The 22129-nt window shown below is 50.5% G+C and overlaps 9 protein-coding genes across 9 annotated transcripts; 7 read left to right on the forward strand and 2 right to left on the reverse strand.

Moving 5' to 3' along the window:
* Positions 1-1306: 1306 nt before the first annotated feature.
* Positions 1307-2143, forward strand: LDX57_005182 (uncharacterized protein; the record flags this gene model as incomplete). Its single annotated transcript, XM_046086861.1, has 1 exon — positions 1307-2143. The coding sequence occupies one exon, from the start codon at positions 1307-1309 to the stop codon at positions 2141-2143; it is 837 nt and encodes a 278-aa protein (XP_045942827.1).
* Positions 2144-3458: 1315 nt separating this feature from the next.
* Positions 3459-6333, reverse strand: LDX57_005183 (putative GATA transcription factor (AreB); the record flags this gene model as incomplete). The annotated part of the gene is made up of 5 exons (XM_046086862.1): positions 3459-4154; positions 4229-4417; positions 4771-4864; positions 5095-5404; positions 6243-6333. The coding sequence occupies 5 exons, from the start codon at positions 6331-6333 to the stop codon at positions 3459-3461; spliced, it is 1380 nt and encodes a 459-aa protein (XP_045942828.1).
* Positions 6334-7126: 793 nt separating this feature from the next.
* Positions 7127-10077, reverse strand: LDX57_005184 (putative MFS transporter). Its single transcript, XM_046086863.1, has 8 exons — positions 9515-10077; positions 9378-9449; positions 9181-9313; positions 9010-9114; positions 8301-8937; positions 8232-8247; positions 8065-8182; positions 7127-8001 (listed from the first exon to the last, which is right to left on the reverse strand). The coding sequence occupies exons 1-8, from the start codon at positions 9590-9592 to the stop codon at positions 7511-7513; spliced, it is 1650 nt and encodes a 549-aa protein (XP_045942829.1). The 5' UTR covers positions 9593-10077; the 3' UTR covers positions 7127-7510.
* A 1428-nt stretch (positions 10078-11505) lies between these two features.
* Positions 11506-12344, forward strand: LDX57_005185 (uncharacterized protein). Its single transcript, XM_046086864.1, has one exon. It carries the CDS (start codon positions 11549-11551, stop codon positions 11975-11977), a length of 429 nt encoding a protein of 142 aa, XP_045942830.1. The 5' UTR covers positions 11506-11548; the 3' UTR covers positions 11978-12344.
* Positions 12345-12355: 11 nt separating this feature from the next.
* LDX57_005186 (uncharacterized protein) lies at positions 12356-12643 on the forward strand (the record flags this gene model as incomplete). The annotated part of the gene is made up of 1 exon (XM_046086865.1): positions 12356-12643. The coding sequence occupies one exon, from the start codon at positions 12356-12358 to the stop codon at positions 12641-12643; it is 288 nt and encodes a 95-aa protein (XP_045942831.1).
* A 341-nt stretch (positions 12644-12984) lies between these two features.
* LDX57_005187 (uncharacterized protein) lies at positions 12985-13548 on the forward strand (the record flags this gene model as incomplete). The annotated part of the gene is made up of 1 exon (XM_046086866.1): positions 12985-13548. One exon carries the CDS (start codon positions 12985-12987, stop codon positions 13546-13548), a length of 564 nt encoding a protein of 187 aa, XP_045942832.1.
* Positions 13549-13749: 201 nt separating this feature from the next.
* On the forward strand, positions 13750-15684 carry TMS1 (serine incorporator domain-containing protein). The gene is made up of 4 exons (XM_046086867.1): positions 13750-13922; positions 13978-14057; positions 14126-14714; positions 14767-15684. The coding sequence occupies exons 1-4, from the start codon at positions 13872-13874 to the stop codon at positions 15484-15486; spliced, it is 1440 nt and encodes a 479-aa protein (XP_045942833.1). The 5' UTR covers positions 13750-13871; the 3' UTR covers positions 15487-15684.
* A 524-nt stretch (positions 15685-16208) lies between these two features.
* On the forward strand, positions 16209-19322 carry PMS1 (ATP-binding mismatch repair protein PMS1; the record flags this gene model as incomplete). Its single annotated transcript, XM_046086868.1, has 1 exon — positions 16209-19322. One exon carries the CDS (start codon positions 16209-16211, stop codon positions 19320-19322), a length of 3114 nt encoding a protein of 1037 aa, XP_045942834.1.
* Positions 19323-19981: 659 nt separating this feature from the next.
* Positions 19982-21776, forward strand: LDX57_005190 (L-glutamate gamma-semialdehyde dehydrogenase; the record flags this gene model as incomplete). The annotated part of the gene is made up of 3 exons (XM_046086869.1): positions 19982-20080; positions 20133-20240; positions 20292-21776. The coding sequence occupies 3 exons, from the start codon at positions 19982-19984 to the stop codon at positions 21774-21776; spliced, it is 1692 nt and encodes a 563-aa protein (XP_045942835.1).
* Between the last annotated feature and the right edge of the window lie 353 nt (positions 21777-22129).

Here is a 22129-nt window from a genome sequence, read left to right on the forward strand (position 1 = left end):
TGGGGACGAGACTGAACAGGACGAGAGGACAAGTGAGATCAGTATCTAGGTAGTTGTCTGAAACTTGGCTGCGCAAGGCCTCATAGTTAATTATCCAATTCATAAGACCGACGGCGTGAACCAAAACCCGTGATGAATATCTCATCAATGTGAAAAGACGTGAAGATTGGCCGTTGTTCAACCAGGTCCGCGACGGGAGGCTGTCCCTTAGGGCTAGTGAGCTAATCAGGAGAATACAAACGCCCAATCTCGTCGAACTGAAAGAATCATTCCAACAAGGCTTCCCTGTAGTCAGCATGGTGCAGGAAGGGCAAGTAAACCAAAGTTAACGAGGAGATCGATTGTCAGATCTTCAGATACTTCCGAGATAATCGACTGCACACTGACAGAACGATATTCTTAGTGTATAGACATCAGCCTGGCTTGTCTATTTGATGCAGACCCTGTTAACCTGGGCAATTGGGGCTCGAGCATAGCAATCTAGATAGTAAGCTCTATCATTCAGTGCAGTCTGTGAAGTCTATCAAGTCTCCGAAATATGTGAAGTTTGTAGTCGATAGCCGAGCACCCGTTTGATCGCACTCGCGGGGAATGGGACTGTTCCGATATCAGTTATAGTATAGCACAGCACTGTCAATCCGTTATAATGTTCCATGGAACTTTCAGTTAGAGTAACCCGGAATATTCCACTTTTCAATGATCCCCAGACCCCAGTCTACCAGATTAGGAACGATCAGGCCTTGTACTCCTTTGTATAAAGTATGCACCATTTCCGGTAATAGGAGAGGGCATATACCAAACCATTCGACTCGCAATATCAATGAGAACTTTTGACAAACTCTTTCGTTGGGCTAGCCCAGAGCCCAAAAGCCCTAGCTTATCTAGGGAGCAGCCAGTTATAGATATGTCTATAGCTAGACTTCCCAATGAGCTACTTTACCGAATTTTTGAATTCTGCGGACCAATCGTGAGAGGCCAGACTTGCATCAGTCAATGGGCCAAGTTGATGCGGGTTTGTTGGCGATGGCATGGGATCGCACAGAGCGTCCTCTACAACCAAGCGCCCCTAGAAATCTTCTTCGAAAACCGCAGACTATCAGCCAAAGCTTTACCCCCACCCCCGGTACGCAGATTATTCCGCTCATTGGCCTTCCATGAAGAATCCAGGTATGAAAACCCAAGCGACAGGGTGCCAATACCGGTGGCCGTGATAGGGTTGCTGATATCTGTGCGGACCCTGACCCTCAATTATCCGCCCAATCCGCGCAAAGCCAACCACCGGACTCTGATGTCCTTGCTCACGAAGATGCCGCTCACCCATTTGGACCTGCGCGTATGTCATAACCTGGATACGTTGTTGATCGCCTCTGACAAACCCACGCTGAAACATCTCAATGTCACGAACTCAATCTGGGACGGATTCTGCGCGGCCATCTGGAGAGGATTTGTCCCTGAAATAGAGGACCTCGAGCGTGCTCTACCAGCGGGGAAAGAAAGGACGTTACCCATCACGAGTCTCCAAATGCGTTGCTATACTTGGCCTCTTGAGATCATCAAACGGCTCTTCTCATGGCCGGCCCGCCTGGAACGCGCCGACTTGCATCTGCTGGACGTCGCCCATGAAGGAAGTACCCCGGACATTATCTTGAAGATCCTCGCCCCACAAGCCTCATCTCTCAAGGCTATATCGATAGGGTCTCTCCCAACGACTGAAGCGGAGCATGTTATGCCGAGCTTTTCCCAGTTCCCTTGCCTCGAAGAGCTCAGCTTATTCGGCCAGGATCTCTTCCAGGAGACTCCTGAAAATGCAGTCCGTCTACTGCAGAGCCCCACCCTCAAACGTCTGACATTAATCTGGGAGATGGGCGGTTTTTATTTTCACGGAATCAGGCAGAGTCTCAACGAAGGGCATAGCTCTTGGCTTAGGGGCTTCCTTGCGCGTTTGAAAAAGTCCGGTACTCTGCCTAGGCTCAAGGTTATAAGGCTAGATTATAATCATGGTGAACCGGAGGCTGATCGCCTAAGGGTACTTGCTGAGCAATGCGGAATATGGATAGTGTTCTACCAGTGGAAACTCGTGCGTGGTGAATTTGAGAAATGGATACCTGTTAAGGAGGTGGTGGTAGGTAAACGGGATCTTTGAAGGAAACAAATGTTCTTATGGTTGTAGGTAACGAATACTGATCAATGAAGGGCGAGTGGATGGAAGGAACTGAGACTGAATTTCGCCGACTCTGAACATCACCTACTAATATTACTGTCGATATAGCCTGCTAGTAGGTAGTTAACCCCAAAGCAGCACATCCGTCCCTAACGGCCAACCCCAAATATAACTTTGCAGGAATCATGAGACAACAATAGTAGATGTCAGGAGCGACTGTGGATTCCAAAACATGGAAATGACGCAATACCATGATTAGTTCATATCCGAACAGATAAGGCTACCTACGATCTCAAAAGGATTACCGAATACCAGAATCGGCAGAGTGAGGAGGATGAAAAAATTGACCCAAGGCGGCATAGTATATAAAGGGTAGCCTCGGTTCAGAGATAAAGATGATAAGATAACTGCAGGGACGATCAATGGCTAATTCAAGTCGGACGTGCATGAGATCATCATCTGTCAGAATCACGCCCTTGAAGTAAATTGGGTCGCGAGAAGGATTGAAAGAAGACAGAACAGGTCAAGTGCGGCAGTTGGATGGTATAAATTCAAGAAAAAAAGAAATAAACAACAGAAGGGAAGAGAGTAATGGGACTGCGGCAAATAGACGATAGACAATAGTTTCCAAAGACATAATGCAGACTTTTTGAGTGTTCTGGGTTTCTCCTCACGACTTGCATATCGTATGCAACGTCAGATGGCAACGACACGCTAATGATAAATCAATCACGCTCGATTAACCACGTAGCCAGCCCCATCTCCCCCGGTCCTCCTCAGATCGGAATCCTGCCACATCTTGGAGTCGGATTCGCGGGACAGACCCTCATATGGAACAATCATAAGATAACCAAGCACACAGAGATAGAACTCAAATGGGAATAATAGTATAATAATGGTAATGGTGGAATAAAACAGATTATAGATCACAGACATACATATAGACCGCTCCCACGTCGGTTATATAGGGGGTTTGGTTGCTCCGCGCATCGCTGTCTCAAAGTCGATCTTCCCCTGCTCATCGGAATAGAAAAGAAAAATAATAGCTCGACGCTAAATTGAGTCGAGGTAGGGCGTAAGATGAAAAGAGCTGATTGGGGGAACGTAGAATAAAAGCGGAAAGGAGACAGACATTAGTGAGATCCGATATACATCCAGCCAAAAGAGACAGACTTGTAAAGGGTATCATGAAGCCAAGGGAAGACCAGAGAATTCAGCAGAAGCGGATGCCAAGTTTTTTTTGGGGGGAAATTTTGGGTACTGTCGAATCAAGCGCAGCTCACACATTCCATCGGCATTAGATACTCTTGGGCGATTTGCTCGGCGAATCGGCCGGTTGATCGACCACGTCGGACAGTTTGATGCGTTTAGCCAAAGGTTCGCCTGGACTGTTGTTGTTGTCGGAGATTTGGCGCTCCATTTCCGCTATGCGTTGCTTCAGCTCATCTTCCCGCCGTTCACAGTCGTCGAGCGAGCGTCGGAGGCGCACTTCCGAGTCGCGAACGATCATCTCGGATCGGCGCGCAGCGGCATTGCTCTGCTCGAGTTCCGTCACTCGGCCTCGGAAAAGTTCGTTGATGAATTCCAACTCGCTCACACGCGTTTTGAGCGACGTGTTTGCCGCGAGCAATCCCTCATAGGTTTGAGGCGACTCGAGATGTCGGTCTTCGGCAGAAGTTGCCGTCGGAGACGGTTGGCGCAGCTGGGTGGCTGGAAGGCCATTGGACGCGCTGAGCCCATGCTCTCCGAGGGTCACACTGTCAAACATATGCTGCGGAGCGATATTGGAATTGTGTTGCGTCTGCGCGTGGGGTTGGTGCATCGACGAAGCGCCGGGGGTTTCTGTTCGCGGAACTGGCGAGTTGGAGCGATCCGAATGACCCGGCGATGCCTTGCGCGACGCGCGACGGTATCCGTGAGATCCGCCTAACGGAGGAGTGCCCGCTTCCGATCTTGAGGTAGGTAGGCCATTGGCATCGACAGTGCCGGTGGACTAAAGCCATCATACACAAGTTAGCGAGCGTGGTCACAGAATTCACCCAAAAGAAATTTCCACATCGGACTCACCTTGCGTTTTGGACCCTGGCCAGCGGTCTTAACCCTATTGCGACTTTTGATGACATCAGTCTTCAAGCTTATCGGGCGCGGCCTGCCGTGTAATTTCAAGAACAGGCCGCAGGCGTTGCAGAGAACGGAGCCGAGTTCGTCTCTGCGCCAGAGAGGAGTGGTGGAGGTGCCGCAATTTTGGCACACAGGCTGTAGATGGGGCCGTTTTTGGTCAGCCATTGCAGTCGCCATTGTGAAAAAAAGGGAGGATCGCGAGAAGTGAGAATGGGGAGGAGGGAGGAGAGAGAGACGGGGGTAGAGAGCCGATAGTGATATGATACGATAGATAGACAGATAGAGAGGAGGAAAAGGGAAGGCGCTGGTTGATAAGATGAGAGATTTGTCGGGCTGCGATAAGAGCGACCGGCGCCAAGCCGGCTGATAACAGATCGGCCGGAATTGGAAAAACCATCGCCAGAGAAAAAGAAAAATATGCCAGAAAAAAAAGCAAGAAAGATAAGCCACGATAAGCATCGCGTCTTCAGCCACGTCGCTTCACTTACCGGATTGTTTCCCTGTCCACCGGTCGTGGCGGCAGGAGACGAGGTTGCATAGGTCATATTGGCCATGTTGGAATTCGCATTGCCGCTAGACGCCCTGCACGCGTAAGCCAGAGAAGTCAGTGCTGGAGATTCGCTGGCAATGCCAATATCTTAGGTTGATTCGATGTAGGGAATCGAAAGGAAGGGGCTAGTTCTAGTTCATGACACGACTGTGGATGCACGATATGTATACGCGCGAGCAAAGTATACCACAATCCCCGACAGAACCCTCTTCCACCGCGGCAAGATACAAGTATCGCAGTGCACGACTACCACAGAACATACCGTAGATTCGATGTAGGAGCAGAGGCGACCGATGCCAAAGCCGAAAGACCGGGCAAGGAAGGGCCTAGAGAGCTGGGGAAGCCGCCGCTGCTGCCGGGACTATGGTTCGATTTATCGAGGGAATTGAATTCGGGGACGGTTCCGGAAGCTTGCGAAGAGGCCGACGATGCACCTGCGACAGCGTCCGTTGTCGACTGCCTGGAGTTGCTCTCCGCCGAGGAAGACTGATTGTAGTTGGGATCGTTGGACGGCGAGGGAGGACGGAGGGCCGGGTCGATGGGCGACGCCCGAAACAGGAGCGAAGAAGCCACTGTGGAAGGTGGGAGAGGGGAATTGACTAGAAATCCGGTCTAACAGGACCGAATTGAACGCACTTCAAACTCAAGGAAGAGAAGAAAGACCCAAGATCCACGTCGTGTTCGGGGTTGTTTGTATCTGACGGTTGGAGTGAGGAATGCGGCTCGAGGACCAGCCACGTCCAAAAAGGGAGGGAAAAGATGGAATGCTTTCCCAATTCTTGATTGCCCTCGCCCGGAAGACTGGCAGGTTGATCGGAGGTCTAGACTGGGAATTGTAAATGTCCCCGGTGGTGAAAGATGGAGTTCTGTTGTCGGTGGATGGTCAGATCATAGCAGGATAAGGAGCGAAAGATCTGAAGGAGAGCCCTTACCCGAGAAACAGGGAGAGACCGGGGTGATAAGGAGATCGTCGCGATAACAGGCCACAGGCACGACCCGGCTAATTCATTGATGGTCGCAAAGAGTGTCTGACGACTCCTGAGGATGCAAAATAAAACAGAGCGTCAGTACTGTCAAGGGAATGGGAGATCAGAGGAGATGAAGCAGAGGCAACGTGACCGGAGGAAGATCGATCGACTGATTGATTGATTGATTGATTGATTACGATTATCGCTATCGCGTCTTGCCGGCTGCTATCGATTGCGCCCCGACGGACTCGAGGCAAGCTAATACCTACGTAACGTCTGCGACGTCTCTTTCTAGTTTTGCTTTTGCTAATCCGTCTAATTATAGTCGCTACTTATGACACCTTCGAACCTATATGCTCTCTACAGACAGTTCTTTGTTTGCTGCGTTGCGGAGAGAAGAAGTGCGTGCCCATGTTTCTAGGGCGTATCAATAGGCACATACTCATCCTAACATATAGTGCCAGACACTCTACCAAGCCACCCAGCCACTCCCGGGGGTCCAAGCATGCATAATCCTGGATGAGAAAGTCCATGATCTCAATGGCTGTTGATTAAGTCGAATCTCGCCATTCATCTTTCAAGTCCGGGAAAGCCAAAGGTTGGCGAAAGAACTACCAGCGCACGTGCCCATCGAAACCGGATTTGGTGGACGATCTTCTTCCAGCCACGGCCATTGCTTCCTATTTCAACGCACCTCCGTGGTTACCTTCAATGTCTCTGCTTTTCAGAGCCAAGCAAGGATGTTGTGGGATGATTGCAAGGTAGATGTGTATCTTTGACATGACAACGTCAGGCCTTCGCGACTGGATGGACGCATGCGCTCTAAGGTCGCAGGACCGTAGACCATGCGCCGAGTATTAGTATGTTTTATGTCATTGACGGGCCATTCATTGCAGCACCTCATACCCTCCTTCGTCCTTCATTGATTCACATATTTCTTGCCATGAACGTGGACAGTTACGGATGCCATTCTTGCGGTAGTCTCACTTCGCTTGTTAGTCATCAAGGAGGCTTTCCTTTGGAGAACTACATGCAGTATACCTTCCACAATGCCATCCTCAGATCTTTTGAGGGCCAATAGCATTATACGAGGGCTCTCCTGGATGTGCTGTGTTCTTCCGTAGTCTCTTACGAGGCAGGCAATCGTCTTAGCCCGGGCCCTCCGCTTAGGAATCTGGTTACTACTATTCACCGTAAAGGCCCACTGAGTCGCAACTTCTTCGTGCATTTCCCTGACAACGCAGGCTCTGGCCCGGTCCTGTCATCTACGTTCTCATGGCATGTGCTGTATTCCGTGTCTTGATGAAAGACTGCAGCTGGGACATTGACAAGAATAAGAATACTTTTTACCAACCAAAAGTTTATGTACATGCATGAAATCACCAAGGTTTCTATCAATTTATCTTCCGGAGATAGACCAAGACCTAAGACCAGATAAATCACATAGAAGCAAGAAAGAAGTAATGAAGAGATGAAAGAAATATGCTAAAAATCCAAAATAAATGTTGAACGAATCCAGTTCGGTCCAAGTCACTCATGTTGACCCAGCTTCTATATAATGTGTGATGTGACATAAGGAAAAGGTAAAAATGGCCGTGGACCCGAAAGAGAGCGAGAGGGTATTATGTATCAGAAATAAAAAGGCGAAACCCGCATGCTGGCTGACAAGATCAGAGAAAACTCAAGTTAGTACGTATGCGGGTATCGCAATCAAGCTAGACGATCGTGCTCAATTTTCTTGTGAAGTTCTGCGCTGTGAATACGCTTCTCGCGCAGGATACTCCATAGACAGACGACGACACCTGCAAGACCCGAGAAGAAGGTCGTGTAGTATGCAGCTTGGTAGCAACCAAGACCATCGGGACAATCGCGGTCTCCGTCGTCGCCCACCACGGAGTGTCGGTCAAAGATGCTGCCATAGAGCAGATTGAAGATGTTTCCGCTGAAGACCGGAGCAAGGGTCATAACACCCCAGTTTTGAGAGAGTCCGCCGATACCGAATGTGTGCGCAACGAGAGACGGGAAGACGCCGAACAGAAAGCCGTAAGCGACGCCGGTGAAGCCGGAGACCACCACGAGTTGATGTGGATTAGATATCGTCGACCCGGCGAGTTGCGTAAGAGTGAACACGACGGCCGAGATAAACAGGCACCAGAATCTAGACATGTCTAGCTTTTTGACTAGCACGTCGGATCCAATTCCTACAGGGACAGTTAGACTATATCCAAAGGAGATGATACAGATATGTGTCACAAAATACGTACCACTTGAGAGGCGACCGATGAAGTTGCCAAAGGATAGCACGGACACGTGCATCACCTGTCGCTGCTGGATAAACTTGGAGCTGGCGCTATCGTCATAGTACGTCCAGAGTGCCTTGGTCTGTGGCAGTTAGAATCAGGAGAAAGACACGGGATACAAAAACGCTTACGCTGTTGCCGATGTTACTGCAAAAAGGTTAGCAAAGTGTCAATTGATTATTAGAGTAAAAAGAACTTACTTGATAGTCATCAATCCGATGCCAGACAAAAGCGCCATTGTCAGAAACAACTGCCAGAATTCAACCCTGGGCAGCATCGCCAATCCTCTAATGTCTGGGTGAGGTGAGTCAGGGACAACGTCAGAGAGAGCATCATCGTCATCGTCCGCGTCGTGGTCATGATGGGACTCCCGAGAGGTTCTCGAGTTGGCTTTCGACACCAATGATGACGTCTCATCAAGGTCGGATTTGTGGCCAGAAGGAGCATGGTAGTTCGACGCGGCGGATGGCGATCTTTCATGCTGCGAGGATGGTGGGGCATCAAAGGCATCAGAGCTCTGCGTACCTGCTAGATCGGAGTCATCACGGTTGGATCGCAGGTCGGAGGACTTGGTTTTGAGCAACCGCCTAGACTCTACCCCGGGCGATCGGCCTCGCGGCACGGAGCTATAAGGCTCGTACGGCGGCACGATCTGCATCATAGGAATGGAGATGAGGTTCAAAATGCAGGTTCCGATTGCCAGTAAGAGGAGGAATCGTCCGGTATCATCCTTGAAGATGATCGCAGATATGGTCGACCAGAAAAAGGCGCTAAGACCGAAGGCGGCCAGGGGGAACGCCGTGGCCGTTCCTCGATGTGTAGGGAAATTTGACGCCGCTAGGAGAGTTCGCAACCCAACGTTAGCTTTGCGATCTCAGTAAACCCGAATAGCTAAGAGAGCCGATGTACCTGTCTTGATAGAAGCTGAAAAGGCCGAGGAACTTCCGAAACCGGTGAGAAATGCGAAGAATGACAGAAGGCCGACACCCAAGGAGCCTGGTCCATGCTCATATGCTATATTGTTGACGCCTGTCAGCGCCCTGCGATCGACTACCTCCTTCTCCAAAAGACTAGACGAACCTGAGTATATGGGGTAATACCCTATGCCAAGGGTTATCGCGCCGATGAACGTCGTCAATCGAGGGCCCTTCGCATCCGTCAACAATCCCAGAGGAATTCCTGACGCATACATGCCCAAATTTCCAGCTGCGCCCTGTAAGATGTGAATAACCAGCCGATGTCGGAGAGTTGGCCGAGGGAACGAAGAGACGGCTTACGATGAAGTTGGTTTCGGTGGATGTGATCTTCATGCGGGTGCTGAATTGAGGTGCCCATGCTGAATACGCATACTATTCAGAATCAGTGATGTAGAACTTGAAGTATAATATGAGAAACCTCGGTAAGAGAGTCGCACGTTGGTACCACAGGCTAGAGCTACTAACGTGCCCGCAATCACGGAAACCATCCGTTTCGTCTTGTGAACGTCCCCCATCGCAATCTGTTCCGGTGCTCTTGCACCGATTTCTATCTGCAATCGGTTGATGTCACATCAAAGGACCTCGCGCAGGGAGGGAGGCAATCGAGAGGGGAAGAAGGCGCAAGCAATTGGAAGTATGTCGAGGACTGGCTGGGATCGGAGTTTCGGCGAATAGCGTGGATCAGCCTTATCAAGTCACGTAGGCCCAGATAACCGCAAACGCAAGGAAGGACGAGATGATGGCGGAGAAGGAAACTGGAGATGGAACGGGGAAAAAAAAAAAAAGAAAGGCAATGCCTCCAAAGGAATAATAAGAACGAGTGACTAGAGGAGGGGGCAGAAAAGAAAAAGAGAAAAGAGAGAAAAAAAAAAGTAGGGAGCACGCAAGAGAAGCAAAGTGGCCGGGACTCGTAATCCAAGTACGCGGGACTTGCGGAGTGACAGCGATTATACTGTGACAGCAAGTACCCGGTACCTGAGCCCCTTGCGGCCCTCCGTCCTCCTGCCGCTTGCGGTTTAGCGCCTCCCCGGAGGCTTGGCCTTAGTCATGCTGCTCACGTGCCGCATTCAGCCTTGTGTTACTTCTGTTTCTTCCCCGGCTTGTGCATGGAGGTGCCCAGTTTGCATCATGAGGCCTCGGTGGCTTCGACTGTTGCCAATATCGATGGAATACGTGAGGTCTCATGCCCTGTAATGTCACTGGACTCTCGTTTCGCAAGAAACAAGGACAACGGGTGTCCCAGGAATCACGCCCACGTGAGCTACTTGGAAGACCATGGAGGATGGAAAGGTCCTGACTGGTGCAGGTACTTTCGTTCTCTCTTCCGAGCTTTTGATTGATGCGAAATCCCTTGCACGATACACCGACCATTTTACTTGTTTACTTATGACACCTCATTCCGATGACTAAACGAAGGTATATTTAGGAGGTTGTCTTGCCAGATTGCACTTGGCGGTTACGCGGTTCTTCGGAGTACTATGTTCCCAGAATGAAAACATTCGTCAAAAGACCAATAGAACACCTTTTCCTTCTAAAAATTAGTCAGAAGATCGACGCGCCATGAAAAGCCCCTGGTTTGCCGGAGATGACCCCCCTGGTTATTCCGTAACGCATCCGAATTGGTTGGCGTTCTTGACGACTCGGGGTTTGCCCAGCCTGGCCTTACTCCGTTGGGTTTGTGACGGTTAGGCCAACGTGGGGGCTGACACACTCATGATTCATGACTTTTGGCCTTGTTACGCCAAATCGATACGGTGTATATTGACATTCCCATCAAGGAGAAGGTGACTATAAGTCGACAAACCCTAACAAAACCCTAATTCATCGTCGATACACACCCCGTGGGGATGTCGGGTGATGGATCCCTCAAGCGTGATAGCTAGCGTTGCTGGTATCGCGACAGCCACCTTTCAGATTATTTGTTTTCTCGGTACGACAAAGGGAGGGGGGAAAGAGCGCCTCTCGCTACTCAATGAAGTGACCCATCTCTGGCTGGCTGTTGTCGCGGTCCAGGCCCAAATCGCTTCGGAGGGCGACAATCCTGACTCCTTCCCAGGCAACTCTGCCCGTTGTTCGAATTCGATGGGATCATCAGGGGTATTGAGACTGTAGTCGAGCACTTAGAAAGAAAGCTAAAGTCGCGATCATCGTATGGCAAAGTATGTCGGGATTTGACGTGGCCGCTGGACAAGCAAGATGTTTTTCAGCCGGATTCATCGGCTGCAGCAGATATTACAACTTGCTGCGACCCAATTCACCCACGCCTTGACGCACGAGATCTACCGGGATGGGAAGTCCATGAGAAGTGTCATCAGATCAGTGAGGCGCAAAGGAAGGCTATAATTGAATGGCTATCTCCTTTAAACTTCGCGGCAAAGCAGAGTATGTTATTTGCAGAACATCACAAGGGAACCTGCAGGTGGTTTCTGCAACGCAAAGTCTTTTTGGCATGGAAACAGGAAGGCAGTGCTATGCTGTTCTGTCCTGGAATTCCGGGGGCCGGCAAGACGTTCTTGTCATCAGTCGTGGTCCATGAGCTGGACAGTGAATGTGATGCTAGTAATGCAGCAGTCCTAATGCTCTACTGTAAATGGGACGACTCACTATCGAAATCTATCGATGCTCTTCTGGGAAGTCTGCTCAAGCAGGCCACACACAAACATGGAATCATTCTTCAGGAAATGGCCGAGCCGTATTACAGACACAGCAGTGCTGGAACGAAACCGACACGAGAGGAGGCCCTTTCGATGCTCACAGCCGAGCTCCGTCGGTTTTCAAAGACCTTCATCATCGTAGATGGTCTGGATGAACTTCGTGAGGAGAAGACTGGGGTAGACTTACTCGAAATCCTGACTTCGATAGATGCTACGGTCAACATGATGGTACCTCACGAGGCTTAGACAACATTGTGCGGCATTTTCGACACAAAAGCCTTCGTCCATCTTGCAGTGACTGCTTGGTTTCTTGTATTCGGCAACATTTTCAATTGTCCGGATTGCAACTCATCAAGCCCAGGTTCAATCAACTTCAACCTCTGCCAGTCATGTTTCAGGACAAGCAAACGATGCGGTCACAGAGGGCATGTCCATTGTATGCAATTTAGCGGCTTTATTATCATTACTGCGGTCGAAAATGATCTGATGACCTACAAACAATGGCGCGTTGCACCGTCAGAATTCCTTCGCCAGTGCGTGGAGTTGAAGGAAGGGCTGATGCAGAGCATCCTCGATATAGTAGTCAAAGAAAACGATGGGATATTTCTTCCAGTGAAGTTCAACATGGATACTCTAACTTCCAAATTGCGCCCGGCGGAGGTCGTGAAGGCATTGAAGAGCCTACCAAAAGAACTTGATGGAACTTACACAAATGCCATGCTGAGAGTCGCCGATCTTCCAGCTAGCCACAGAGAGGTGGTGATGGAGTTACTTTGTCGAGTTGTCTTTGCAGAGCAGCCTCTGAGGATGCGAGAGATCGAGCATGCTATTGCCGTGATGGAGGAAGACCGCGATATTGATCGTGATAATATCATCCGGGCCAACGTCATTGGTTCGAAATGTGCCGCTTAGTTGTATTTGATGAGTCTGATCGCCTGAGATTAGTCCACTTCTCGGCGGAGAATTTCTTCATTCGCAATCGTGATCGATATCCCCTGGTGCAGATCTTCATATCCGCAATACGTGGGAATGAAAGCCATTGCATCTGGCCGCGCTCCACAACTCTGCTGGCTCGGCTGAGATTCTTCTCAAAGCTGGGGCAGAGATTGACGCAAAGGATCACTGGGGTCACATACCCTGAATGATTTCCAGTATCAGCCGCATATCGATAGCCAAGCTCCTCGTCTCAAACGGAGCAGATATATCAGACAGCCGACTCAACTTGGATAAGCTACTTGGGCTAGCTGCCGAGAATGGGAACCGGGGTTGCAGTTCAGCGATTGGTGGAAGCTGGTGCTGAGCTGTGGAGAAAGAAACCATTGGGATACTCACCATTTATGATGGCTAAGATGTACAATCACGACGAGATTGCAGATCTCATTCTCAAGCTAGGCCAGCCCTCAGATTTCACCACGGCTACTGGGTTACCCACCACAGTCGATAAGCGCAATGAGAGAAATAACTCAACTAGAGGAAGACTACTTGTACCAGAGGATGGATCAAATATCTCCCAGTCCAGACATTCTCGTTTGAACCAGACTGTTCGCCAAGAGTTCGAGGGCTTTGATATGGGTCAAAAGAAGCCATTCGAGCCGGAGTCGATGAAGACATCGAAGGAGATCAAAATAGCCGACAATACATGGAGGAAGAATCAGCACTGGATTCATCTTCTCTGGGAACAGACTCCTTGGGTTATTCTGACAACGCTATTTTTCTTGATCGCCGCCACTGCAGTGATTAGGCCGAACTTCCGGAAGATCGAAAGCATGGACACGTTTTTATTTTGTTTAGAAATATTCTGGGACATAAGGGCCTAGCTAATTGATTGCCCAGTGTGTATATAGACTAGGTTAGTAGATATCACCACAATCGAACATCTTGGAACTTCAGAATATAGACAAGATCCGATCCCTCGATTCGTCGAGATATACTTCGTTCGTCCGATTGTTGATGACGAAAGCGGGCCCGCTTACATAACTACCTAACCGTATGCAGCACATGACGAAGGCGGCGGGTCTCCCGACGGTCACGCCGTCTCCAACTCCTCTCTCTGTCGCATCCCCATCATACCGTTGGGACCGACTGTTCCTTTGACTTATTCGATCGATTTTCGCCTGAAGTCGGGTGAATTACACACAATATGGGGGCTCTACTCTCCTTGCCTCTTTTGGCCATTCCCAGCGCCAGTACAGTACGTCGCCCCCAGATTAGGCCACCAAGTGATCTCTGAACTGACCGTCAACTAGCTGATCACTGTTGCGACTTCATGTTGCGGCGCGGCAACTTGCTCGGCAGTATGTAGTGCGTGTGGGAAATTTCAGAATAGGTTAGAATTTGAACCTCCCTCTGGCAAATCTACATTAAAGTTTACTGACCATTGGGGCTTCGCATCAGTATGGCCACGAGGATTGCCTACGCCTTCATCCTTCTTATCAACTCGATTATTTCTTGGATAATGCTTACGCCGTTTGCGCTCAAAAAACTACAACATTTGACTTTGGACTACATGGAAATTCGGTGCGACGGCAAAGAATGCACTGGCTGGGTCGCTGTTCATCGCATCAATTTTGCCCTTGGTCTCTTTCACCTCATTCTTGCAGTCTGGCTGCTTGGAGTGAAGTCGTCCAAAGATGGCCGCGCGTCTCTTCAGAACGGGTTCTGGGGTCCAAAGATTATACTGTGGATCCTCTTTGTGGTCATGTCATTTTTCATTCCCGAGCCTTTCTTCTTCGTCTACGGTCATTACATTGCCTTCATTTGCGCCATGCTGTTCCTTTTGCTGGGACTGATCCTCCTTGTGGACCTAGCACATTCATGGGCGGAGTTATGTCTGCAGAAGATCGACGACAATGACTCACGGATCTGGCGGGGTCTGCTTATCGGGTCAACTGTGGGCATGTACCTTGCATCCATCGTGATGACGATCCTGATGTACATCTTCTTTGCTCGCAGTGGATGCACCATGAACCAGGCAGCCATCAGCGTAAGTTCAAAGCCTCACCCGTTCCCAAGGCAACACTGAGCTAATTGAGTAGATCAATCTCGTCGTATTCTTGATAATTTCCGTCGTCTCCGTTCAACCCGTGGTTCAAGAATCCAACCCCCGAGCAGGGCTGGCCCAAGCGGCCATGGTTACTGTCTACTGCACGTACCTGACCATGTCGGCTGTTTCGATGGAGCCGGATGACAACCAATGTAACCCTCTGATTCGAGCTCGAGGCACGAGAACCGCCACTATTGTCTTGGGTGCGATTGCCACCATGGCCACGATTGCGTATACCACTACCCGTGCGGCCACCCAAGGTATCGCTCTCGGATCCAAAGGCGGACACAACTACTCGCAACTGGGCATGGATGACAACGAACATGGTCTTGTGACCCAACAACCCATCAGTCGTCGTGAGATGCGTGCCGATGCTCTCCGTGCGGCCGTTGCCAGCGGTAGCTTGCCTGCCAGTGCACTGGACGAGGACAGCGATGACGAGTCCGACTCTGACGAGACCAAGGACGATGAGAGAGGGTCAACACAGTACAATTACTCGCTTTTCCACATTATCTTCTTCCTCGCGACCACGTGGGTGGCTACGCTACTGACGCAAAATCTGGATCCTGATTCGATCGATGACTTTGCCCCCGTTGGTCGGACGTACTGGGCCAGTTGGGTGAAGATCATCAGCGCTTGGGTGTGCTACGCTATTTATCTGTGGACCTTGGTCGCCCCAGTTGTTCTTCCCGATCGCTTTGACACCTACTGATTGATTTAAGTGTGTCTGCCCTTTTTGCCTTGTTGCCTTTTGTTCTGTGTCGTTTCTCAGCGGAGTGAGGCGTTCTTTAAGCGGTGCTTGACATTCTCCTGATTGTCCACTGTATATTGGTTTTTCTTTTACTACAGATATCATTATATACTAGGTAGTCGCTTGTATAGGAGAATACGAAGGGGTTTGCAAGTCATGATTTATTCGAATAAGATAAGTATGGCTCGTTGGGCCGTAGCATCTGCAGTGGACGATCGATAAGGAGGATAAGGATGCTTAGTGAGCGCGGCATCGCGTCAAGTAGCAACCCGCGCGTGGGTTCCGCGTCGGAAGTCATCTCTCAACTCCGCCATGGGATGAACATGGCGACTATTAAGGCCATCGAGGCTCGTTCGGTACGATTGTGGTCTCTCTTAAAACTTTCATAAAACTACATCTAATCTCATGCCCCGGGTCTCCAGGTCCATCAAATCCAATCCGGTCAAGTCATAGTCGATCTTTGTTCGGTTGCGAAAGAGCTGGTCGAGAACAGCATCGATGCCGGAGCTACGTCTATTGGTATTTCATTCTTTTGGTTTATCATGATTTTGAGTGAGCTGATAAAGGTTGCCTTTCTGCTCAGAGGTGCGATTCAAAAATAATGGCTTGGACTTGATTGAGGTGCAGGATAACGGGAGTGGCATCTCGCCTCCAAACTACGAGAGTCTTGGTAAATCCCCGTCATGTGGAAATGGATTGAAATAGTTCGAAAGGCTCTAACTCAACCAGCGCTCAAGCACTACACCTCCAAACTATCTTCGTACGATGACCTCTCGCGCCTACACACTTTTGGCTTCCGCGGCGAAGCGCTATCGTCCCTATGCGCTCTATCCGAATTCCACGTCGTGACCGCCCAAGCCGATCAGGCTCCAAAAGCCAACCGACTTGATTTCGAACCGTCCGGAAAGCTGAAGAAGACACAAATCGTCGCGGGTCAACGCGGTACTACGGCATCAGTGGAAGGGATCTTCAAGCGATTACCCGTCCGGCGTCGCGAGCTGGAGAAGAACATCAAGCGGGAATACGGCAAAGTGCTGAATCTTCTGCATGCGTATGCATGTATCAGCGTGAACATTCGCTTCAGTGTCCGGAATACCGTGGGGAAATCTCGCAACGTGGTTGTCTTCTCCACAAACGGCAACCAAACCACGAAGGAAAACATCGCCAATGTCTACGGCGCGAAGACACTTCTGGCGCTGATTCCGCTCGATCTGGAATTGGAGTTCGAGCCTTCCGCAGCGGCGAGGCGGCTCGCTGAGCGGGAGGGGAAAGAAGTGAACAAGATCCAGGTTCGAGGACATGTTTCTCGACCGGTATTCGGGGAGGGCCGGCAAACGCCTGATCGTCAGATGTTTTTTGTGAATTCTCGTCCCTGCGGGCTACCGCAAATTGCGAAGGCGTTCAACGAGATCTACAAGTCATTCAATGTTTCGCAGTCGCCGTTTGTTTTCGCCGATTTCCATATGGATACCCATGCCTACGATGTCAATGTGTCTCCTGATAAGCGAACGATTCTATTGCACGATGCGGGGGCTATGATTGACTCCTTGAAAGAATCTCTCACGCAATTGTTCGAGTCTGCTGATCAGACCGTTCCTCAGTCCCAAGTTTTTGGCTCCAAGCAGAATACCAAAGGATTGCATGATGTCGTTGCTCGTAGACCTGCAGTTACAGGTCTAGGCGAGGGACCGAGTAATGGAGCGAATGATGAGGAAGAAGGTGACGATGAGGAGCAGGAAGAAGAAACGACAGCAGAACAAGATCATCCCAGTTCGCAAAGTAGGCTGAAATGCTTTCTCAGCGGCATGGGCTCTCGCCGAGAGCAAACCGAAATCCTGTCCTCGCCTGCCAGAACTGGCACACCAAGAGTACAGAACACAACCTCCTTGCCAATGACGTCCCAAACCAAATCAGGCACAGTGGGTCAAGATGACAGCTTCCCGGCTTCAGATGGGAATGGGAAGGCCAATGACTCTCCTAAGAGTCTAAACGGGAGTGTGTCCGACCCACAAGATGCCCAATCAGATGCAGAAATGGATGAGCCTGAGCATCAGACCCCCCAGAGCAGCGCTCCGGGTGAAAAGACCACCCTCAGGAAAGATAACGGTATCATGGAAACACCCAATGCAATCCAGAATGCATTTGACAGGATGCGTCCCAGACGGGTACCAGCGGAGATTGCTACAATTACTATCGGTGACAAAACGGTCACGTCTATGGTAGGGAGCGGTGCTCCCAGAAAGAGGGATGCAGGATCGATCAGCACAGATAATCCCTCTTCAGTTCGGAAAAGACGAATCCACACCCCTTCTCGCTCGGGCATATTTGGTAAACATATGCGGGACTTTGCTGCTCCTGGGTCGCAGTTAGAGCAAACGGCAAACAGCGAAGACGAGGACGTGGAGGAAGAGGACGACGAGAACGAATCTTATGAAGATGAAGTAGAAGATAATGAAGAGGACGAAAATGCTGAACCGATTGATGATGGAGAGTCTGAAGATGGAAATCAGTCCTGCGCACCGTCGCATCATGGTAATGACAGTTTAGCCGATGAAGACGCCGGTCAAGATGTGGTTCACCCGGAAGACCATAACGAGCTTGAAGATGCAGCGACACAACTGCCGCCGGCGTCAGACGACGGAAGGGTGGATTACGACGATGAAGAGAAAAAGAAGCATGAAGAAGCCGAGGTCCAGCGACTTATTCAGGAGGCAGAGGACAAGGCTGTTCTCCCACAGGAAAACAGTCTTAGTCGGGCGAATAAAATGAATAAAGGGGCCGCCCATCGCGATTCTACTGTTCAATTCGCTTGCACCGTCGATGGATCTATTCCCAGAATTCAGCTACAGGTCGAGCAACTCAGGGAACATACTCGGTCAAATACCGATGACTCTAGTCAACAGGATGACAACGAGGCGGCAGTGTCGCTAGAGACGGCCGAAGAAAAGTTGTCTTTAACCGTGACTAAGGAAGACTTTGATAAGATGCGGATCATTGGGCAGTTCAACCTTGGGTTCATCATAGCTACACGACCCTCGAGCAAGCATGTAGACCCAAGTTCATCCAGCTGCAAGGATGAACTCTTCATCATCGACCAACATGCCTCGGATGAGAAGTTCAACTTCGAGCGTCTCCAAGCTGAAACCGTCGTTCAGAACCAACGCCTGGTCCAACCGAAACGGTTAGACCTTACAGCAGTGGAGGAAGAGATAGTCATTGAGAACCAATCCGCACTGGAGAAGAACGGGTTTGTGGTGGAAGTGGACGACAGTGGAGACGAGCCTATTGGCCGTCGCTGCAAACTGGTCTCGCTACCTCTCAGCAAAGAGGTGGTCTTTGGTTTGCAGGATTTGGAAGAATTGATTGTTTTGCTGTCCGAGATGCCGGCAGTCAGTGCGACGGGTTCCGCGTCGCACATGTATATACCACGCCCGGGCAAGGTGCGAAAGATGTTTGCCATGCGCGCATGTCGGTCTAGCATCATGATTGGCAAGAACCTGACACAGAAGCAAATGGTCAAGGTGGTGAGAAACATGGGAACCATCGACAAACCATGGAATTGTCCGCATGGTCGACCAACCATGAGACACCTGATGAGCCTGGGACAATGGAATGAATGGGACGAGTTTGGAGATGATGACGACGGGCTGGATCCTGACGACAATCGATCTTCCTCGGACTCATTGAGTGCCTGGAGGGATTTCTTCGAGGAGATGGGAGGCTCCGGTGATGAAGAAGAAGAAGATGAAGTTATGAACGAGGGCGATGATACCGATGATGGTGAATCAGAGGGGTAATCGCCCGAAGGCTCTTGGACTTGGACATAGACATCTACTCAAGCGATCTAGCAATACATTTTGGATACATAGGATGATTTCCTCTCTTGTCTGGACCACACCATCGAGAATGAGTTTCGCTTACAGAATAGCTCGCAACGTGATCCTGACACCGATCTGTCCGCTGATCTTAACATACCCATTGACAACGCAAGAAATGAAAAGCTCGGTTGCGCCTCCGAAGACCCTTGCTGCATTTACCAAGTGTGTGACCCTGTTCCACTAGATCATTGGCTTTCTATCTGCCTTATCAATGCAAAGAGCGCAAATGCCCCCCACAATGTGTATCCCCGCTGTCGATGTTCGGGATCGCAAGCCGAAGTGTGAGCTCGGCCGCCGGAGAGCGGCGTTTACGCCCTATTATAGCAAAGCTGCAACGCAAGATCTTCCAAGCTTTTGCTCTAATTCGCCTCGCTGTAGGAGGCATTGGTATAGTCCATCAACTCCATGCGGGGATACGCGCGGAGTGGGGTCCAGAAGGCGATGCTCGGAATCACATCCCGAGCATGTTGACGCAGCGCGGCCCAGTCCTTCAGATACAAAAAGGTGAGATGCCAGCTTAATACTACAGCTTCGCCAATTTCATTATCTGTCTTCTCATTTTGCGACCACCCTTGACTATGAATGCGGTGCGCACCGCCGGCATCCGGCGGCTGCCACGGTCGATGTATCGGCAGATGAGCCTGTGGAATCCACCCAAATTCGAGAATGAGAAAATGGTAGGCAATCTGGGAACTTCGGCGGATAATGCACAAACTAAAGATTTATTAGTTGGACTACGGAAAAGGTTCCCCAGAGAGGGCCGAGTTGACTCGGACGTTGGATAAATTGAAGCGGGACATGCCGTTCAAGATACCACTCACCGTCAATGGATCTCCAGTAAGAACCCCGGGCGAACCCAGCGAATTCAGCGGCTGACCATTAATCCAGGTAGAAACGCTTCAGTCCAGACAACAAGAGAACCCATCGAAACACCGAGAGATCGTGGCGGAATACGCAACAGCAACTCCCGCGCAGACTAATGCGGCGGTGGACGCTGCTCTCAAGGCCAAACCGGCCTGGGAGGCCATGCCTTTTGAGGATCGAGCTGCTATTTTCCTGCGTGCTTCGGAACTTATCGCCGGCAAATACCGCTCGGAATTGGTAGCAGCCACTATGCTGGGCCAGGGCAAGAATATCTGGCAGGCAGAGATTGACGCCCCTGCCGAGACGGTTGACTTTTTCCGCAGCTACATCCAGGAGTGCTGGTCACTCTTCTCGCAGCAGCCTAGATTCCAGACGGCTGGCACTTGGAATAAGCTGGAATATCGCCCTCTCGAAGGCTTTGTCTACGCTATTGCACCATTCAACTTCACGGCGCTTGGCGCGACTCTAATTAGCCCTGCCGCGCTGCTAGGCAATGTGGTGATCTGGAAGCCTTCCGATTCAGCCCTGCATGCCAGCTGGCTACTACATCAAATCCTCCTGGAAGCCGGACTTCCCAAGGACGTGATTCAGTTTCTTCCCGGTGATGCCGAAGAAGTCACCAATACTATCCTGCAACGGCCCGAATTCGGCGCCCTCACCTTCATCGGTTCAACTCAAGTATTCAAGAGCCTGCAGAAGAAGATCGGAAACGGCATCGGTGACGGCGTCTACAACTCCTACCCCCGAGTTGTCGGCGAAACCGGCGGCAAGAACTGGGGCCTAATCCATCCATCCGCCGACGTGAAGAACGCAGTCCTGAACACCATCCGCGCCGCCTTCGAATACCAGGGCCAAAAGTGCTCGGCCAACTCGCGCATCTACGTCGCCGAGTCAGTCTGGCCTGAGTTCCAGCGCCATCTGCAAGAAGAACTCAGCCACCTCAGCGTCGGCCCCGTCGACGAATACCGCCACTTCATTAATCCGGTGATTCACGAACGGGCCTTTGATCGTCTCGCGCAGGTCCTCGACGCCGCGAAACGAGACCCTGGGCTGGAACTCATCGCCGGCGGCCACGCCTCTAAGGAAGAAGGCTACTTCGTGCATCCGACTGTCTACCGGACCACTAACCCCAGACACGAGATCATGTCGCGCGAGCTCTTCGGCCCCATCCTCGGCGTCTACGTCTACCCTGACGCGGAGTGGGAGTCAACCCTGGATCTCGTGAATACTACCTCCCGCTACGCTTTGACGGGGAGCATCTTCGCCAAAGATGCCGTCGCGTCACGCCACGCCCAGACGGCGCTCAAACATGCTGCGGGTATGTTATACCTGAACAGCAAGTGTACGGGGGCCGTGGTCGCGCAGCAGCCGTTCGGCGGGAGTCGGGACTCCGGAACGAATGATAAAACGGGGACAATGGCGCATTTGCAACGGTTTGTAAGTGTTCGGACGATTAAGGAGGATTTCGGGACGTTGGAGAAGGTTCAATATCCGTCGAATGAGGAGTGATTTGGTGTATAGTTGAATGATATTGAGTCAAATCAAGCCTATATATCTGAGAGTTTGAATTATCCCCGTCATGCTCAGAGTATATTAATGACCTAACCCACCTAGACGGTTTGAATGTACCAGTCAGTGTACGAGTCACTATCCATCAAATCACACAACGGAAACCACCTAAATTCCAAGGCCTCATTACAAAAGTCCTCTATCCAACACCAACCCAACTATATCTAAAACCACATACTATATATCAGACCTCATAATTGCAAATTTCATTGTCCTCATATAACCAATAGAAAAAGTATGAACTACACATCAAGAATTGAACCAAAAGAGTTACCTGCCCACCAGTGGACAAA

Source organism: Aspergillus melleus, assembly GCF_016097325.1.
Source record: "Aspergillus melleus strain CBS 546.65 chromosome Unknown contig3, whole genome shotgun sequence".
In the NCBI taxonomy this organism is placed as follows: Eukaryota; Fungi; Ascomycota; class Eurotiomycetes; order Eurotiales; family Aspergillaceae; genus Aspergillus; species Aspergillus melleus.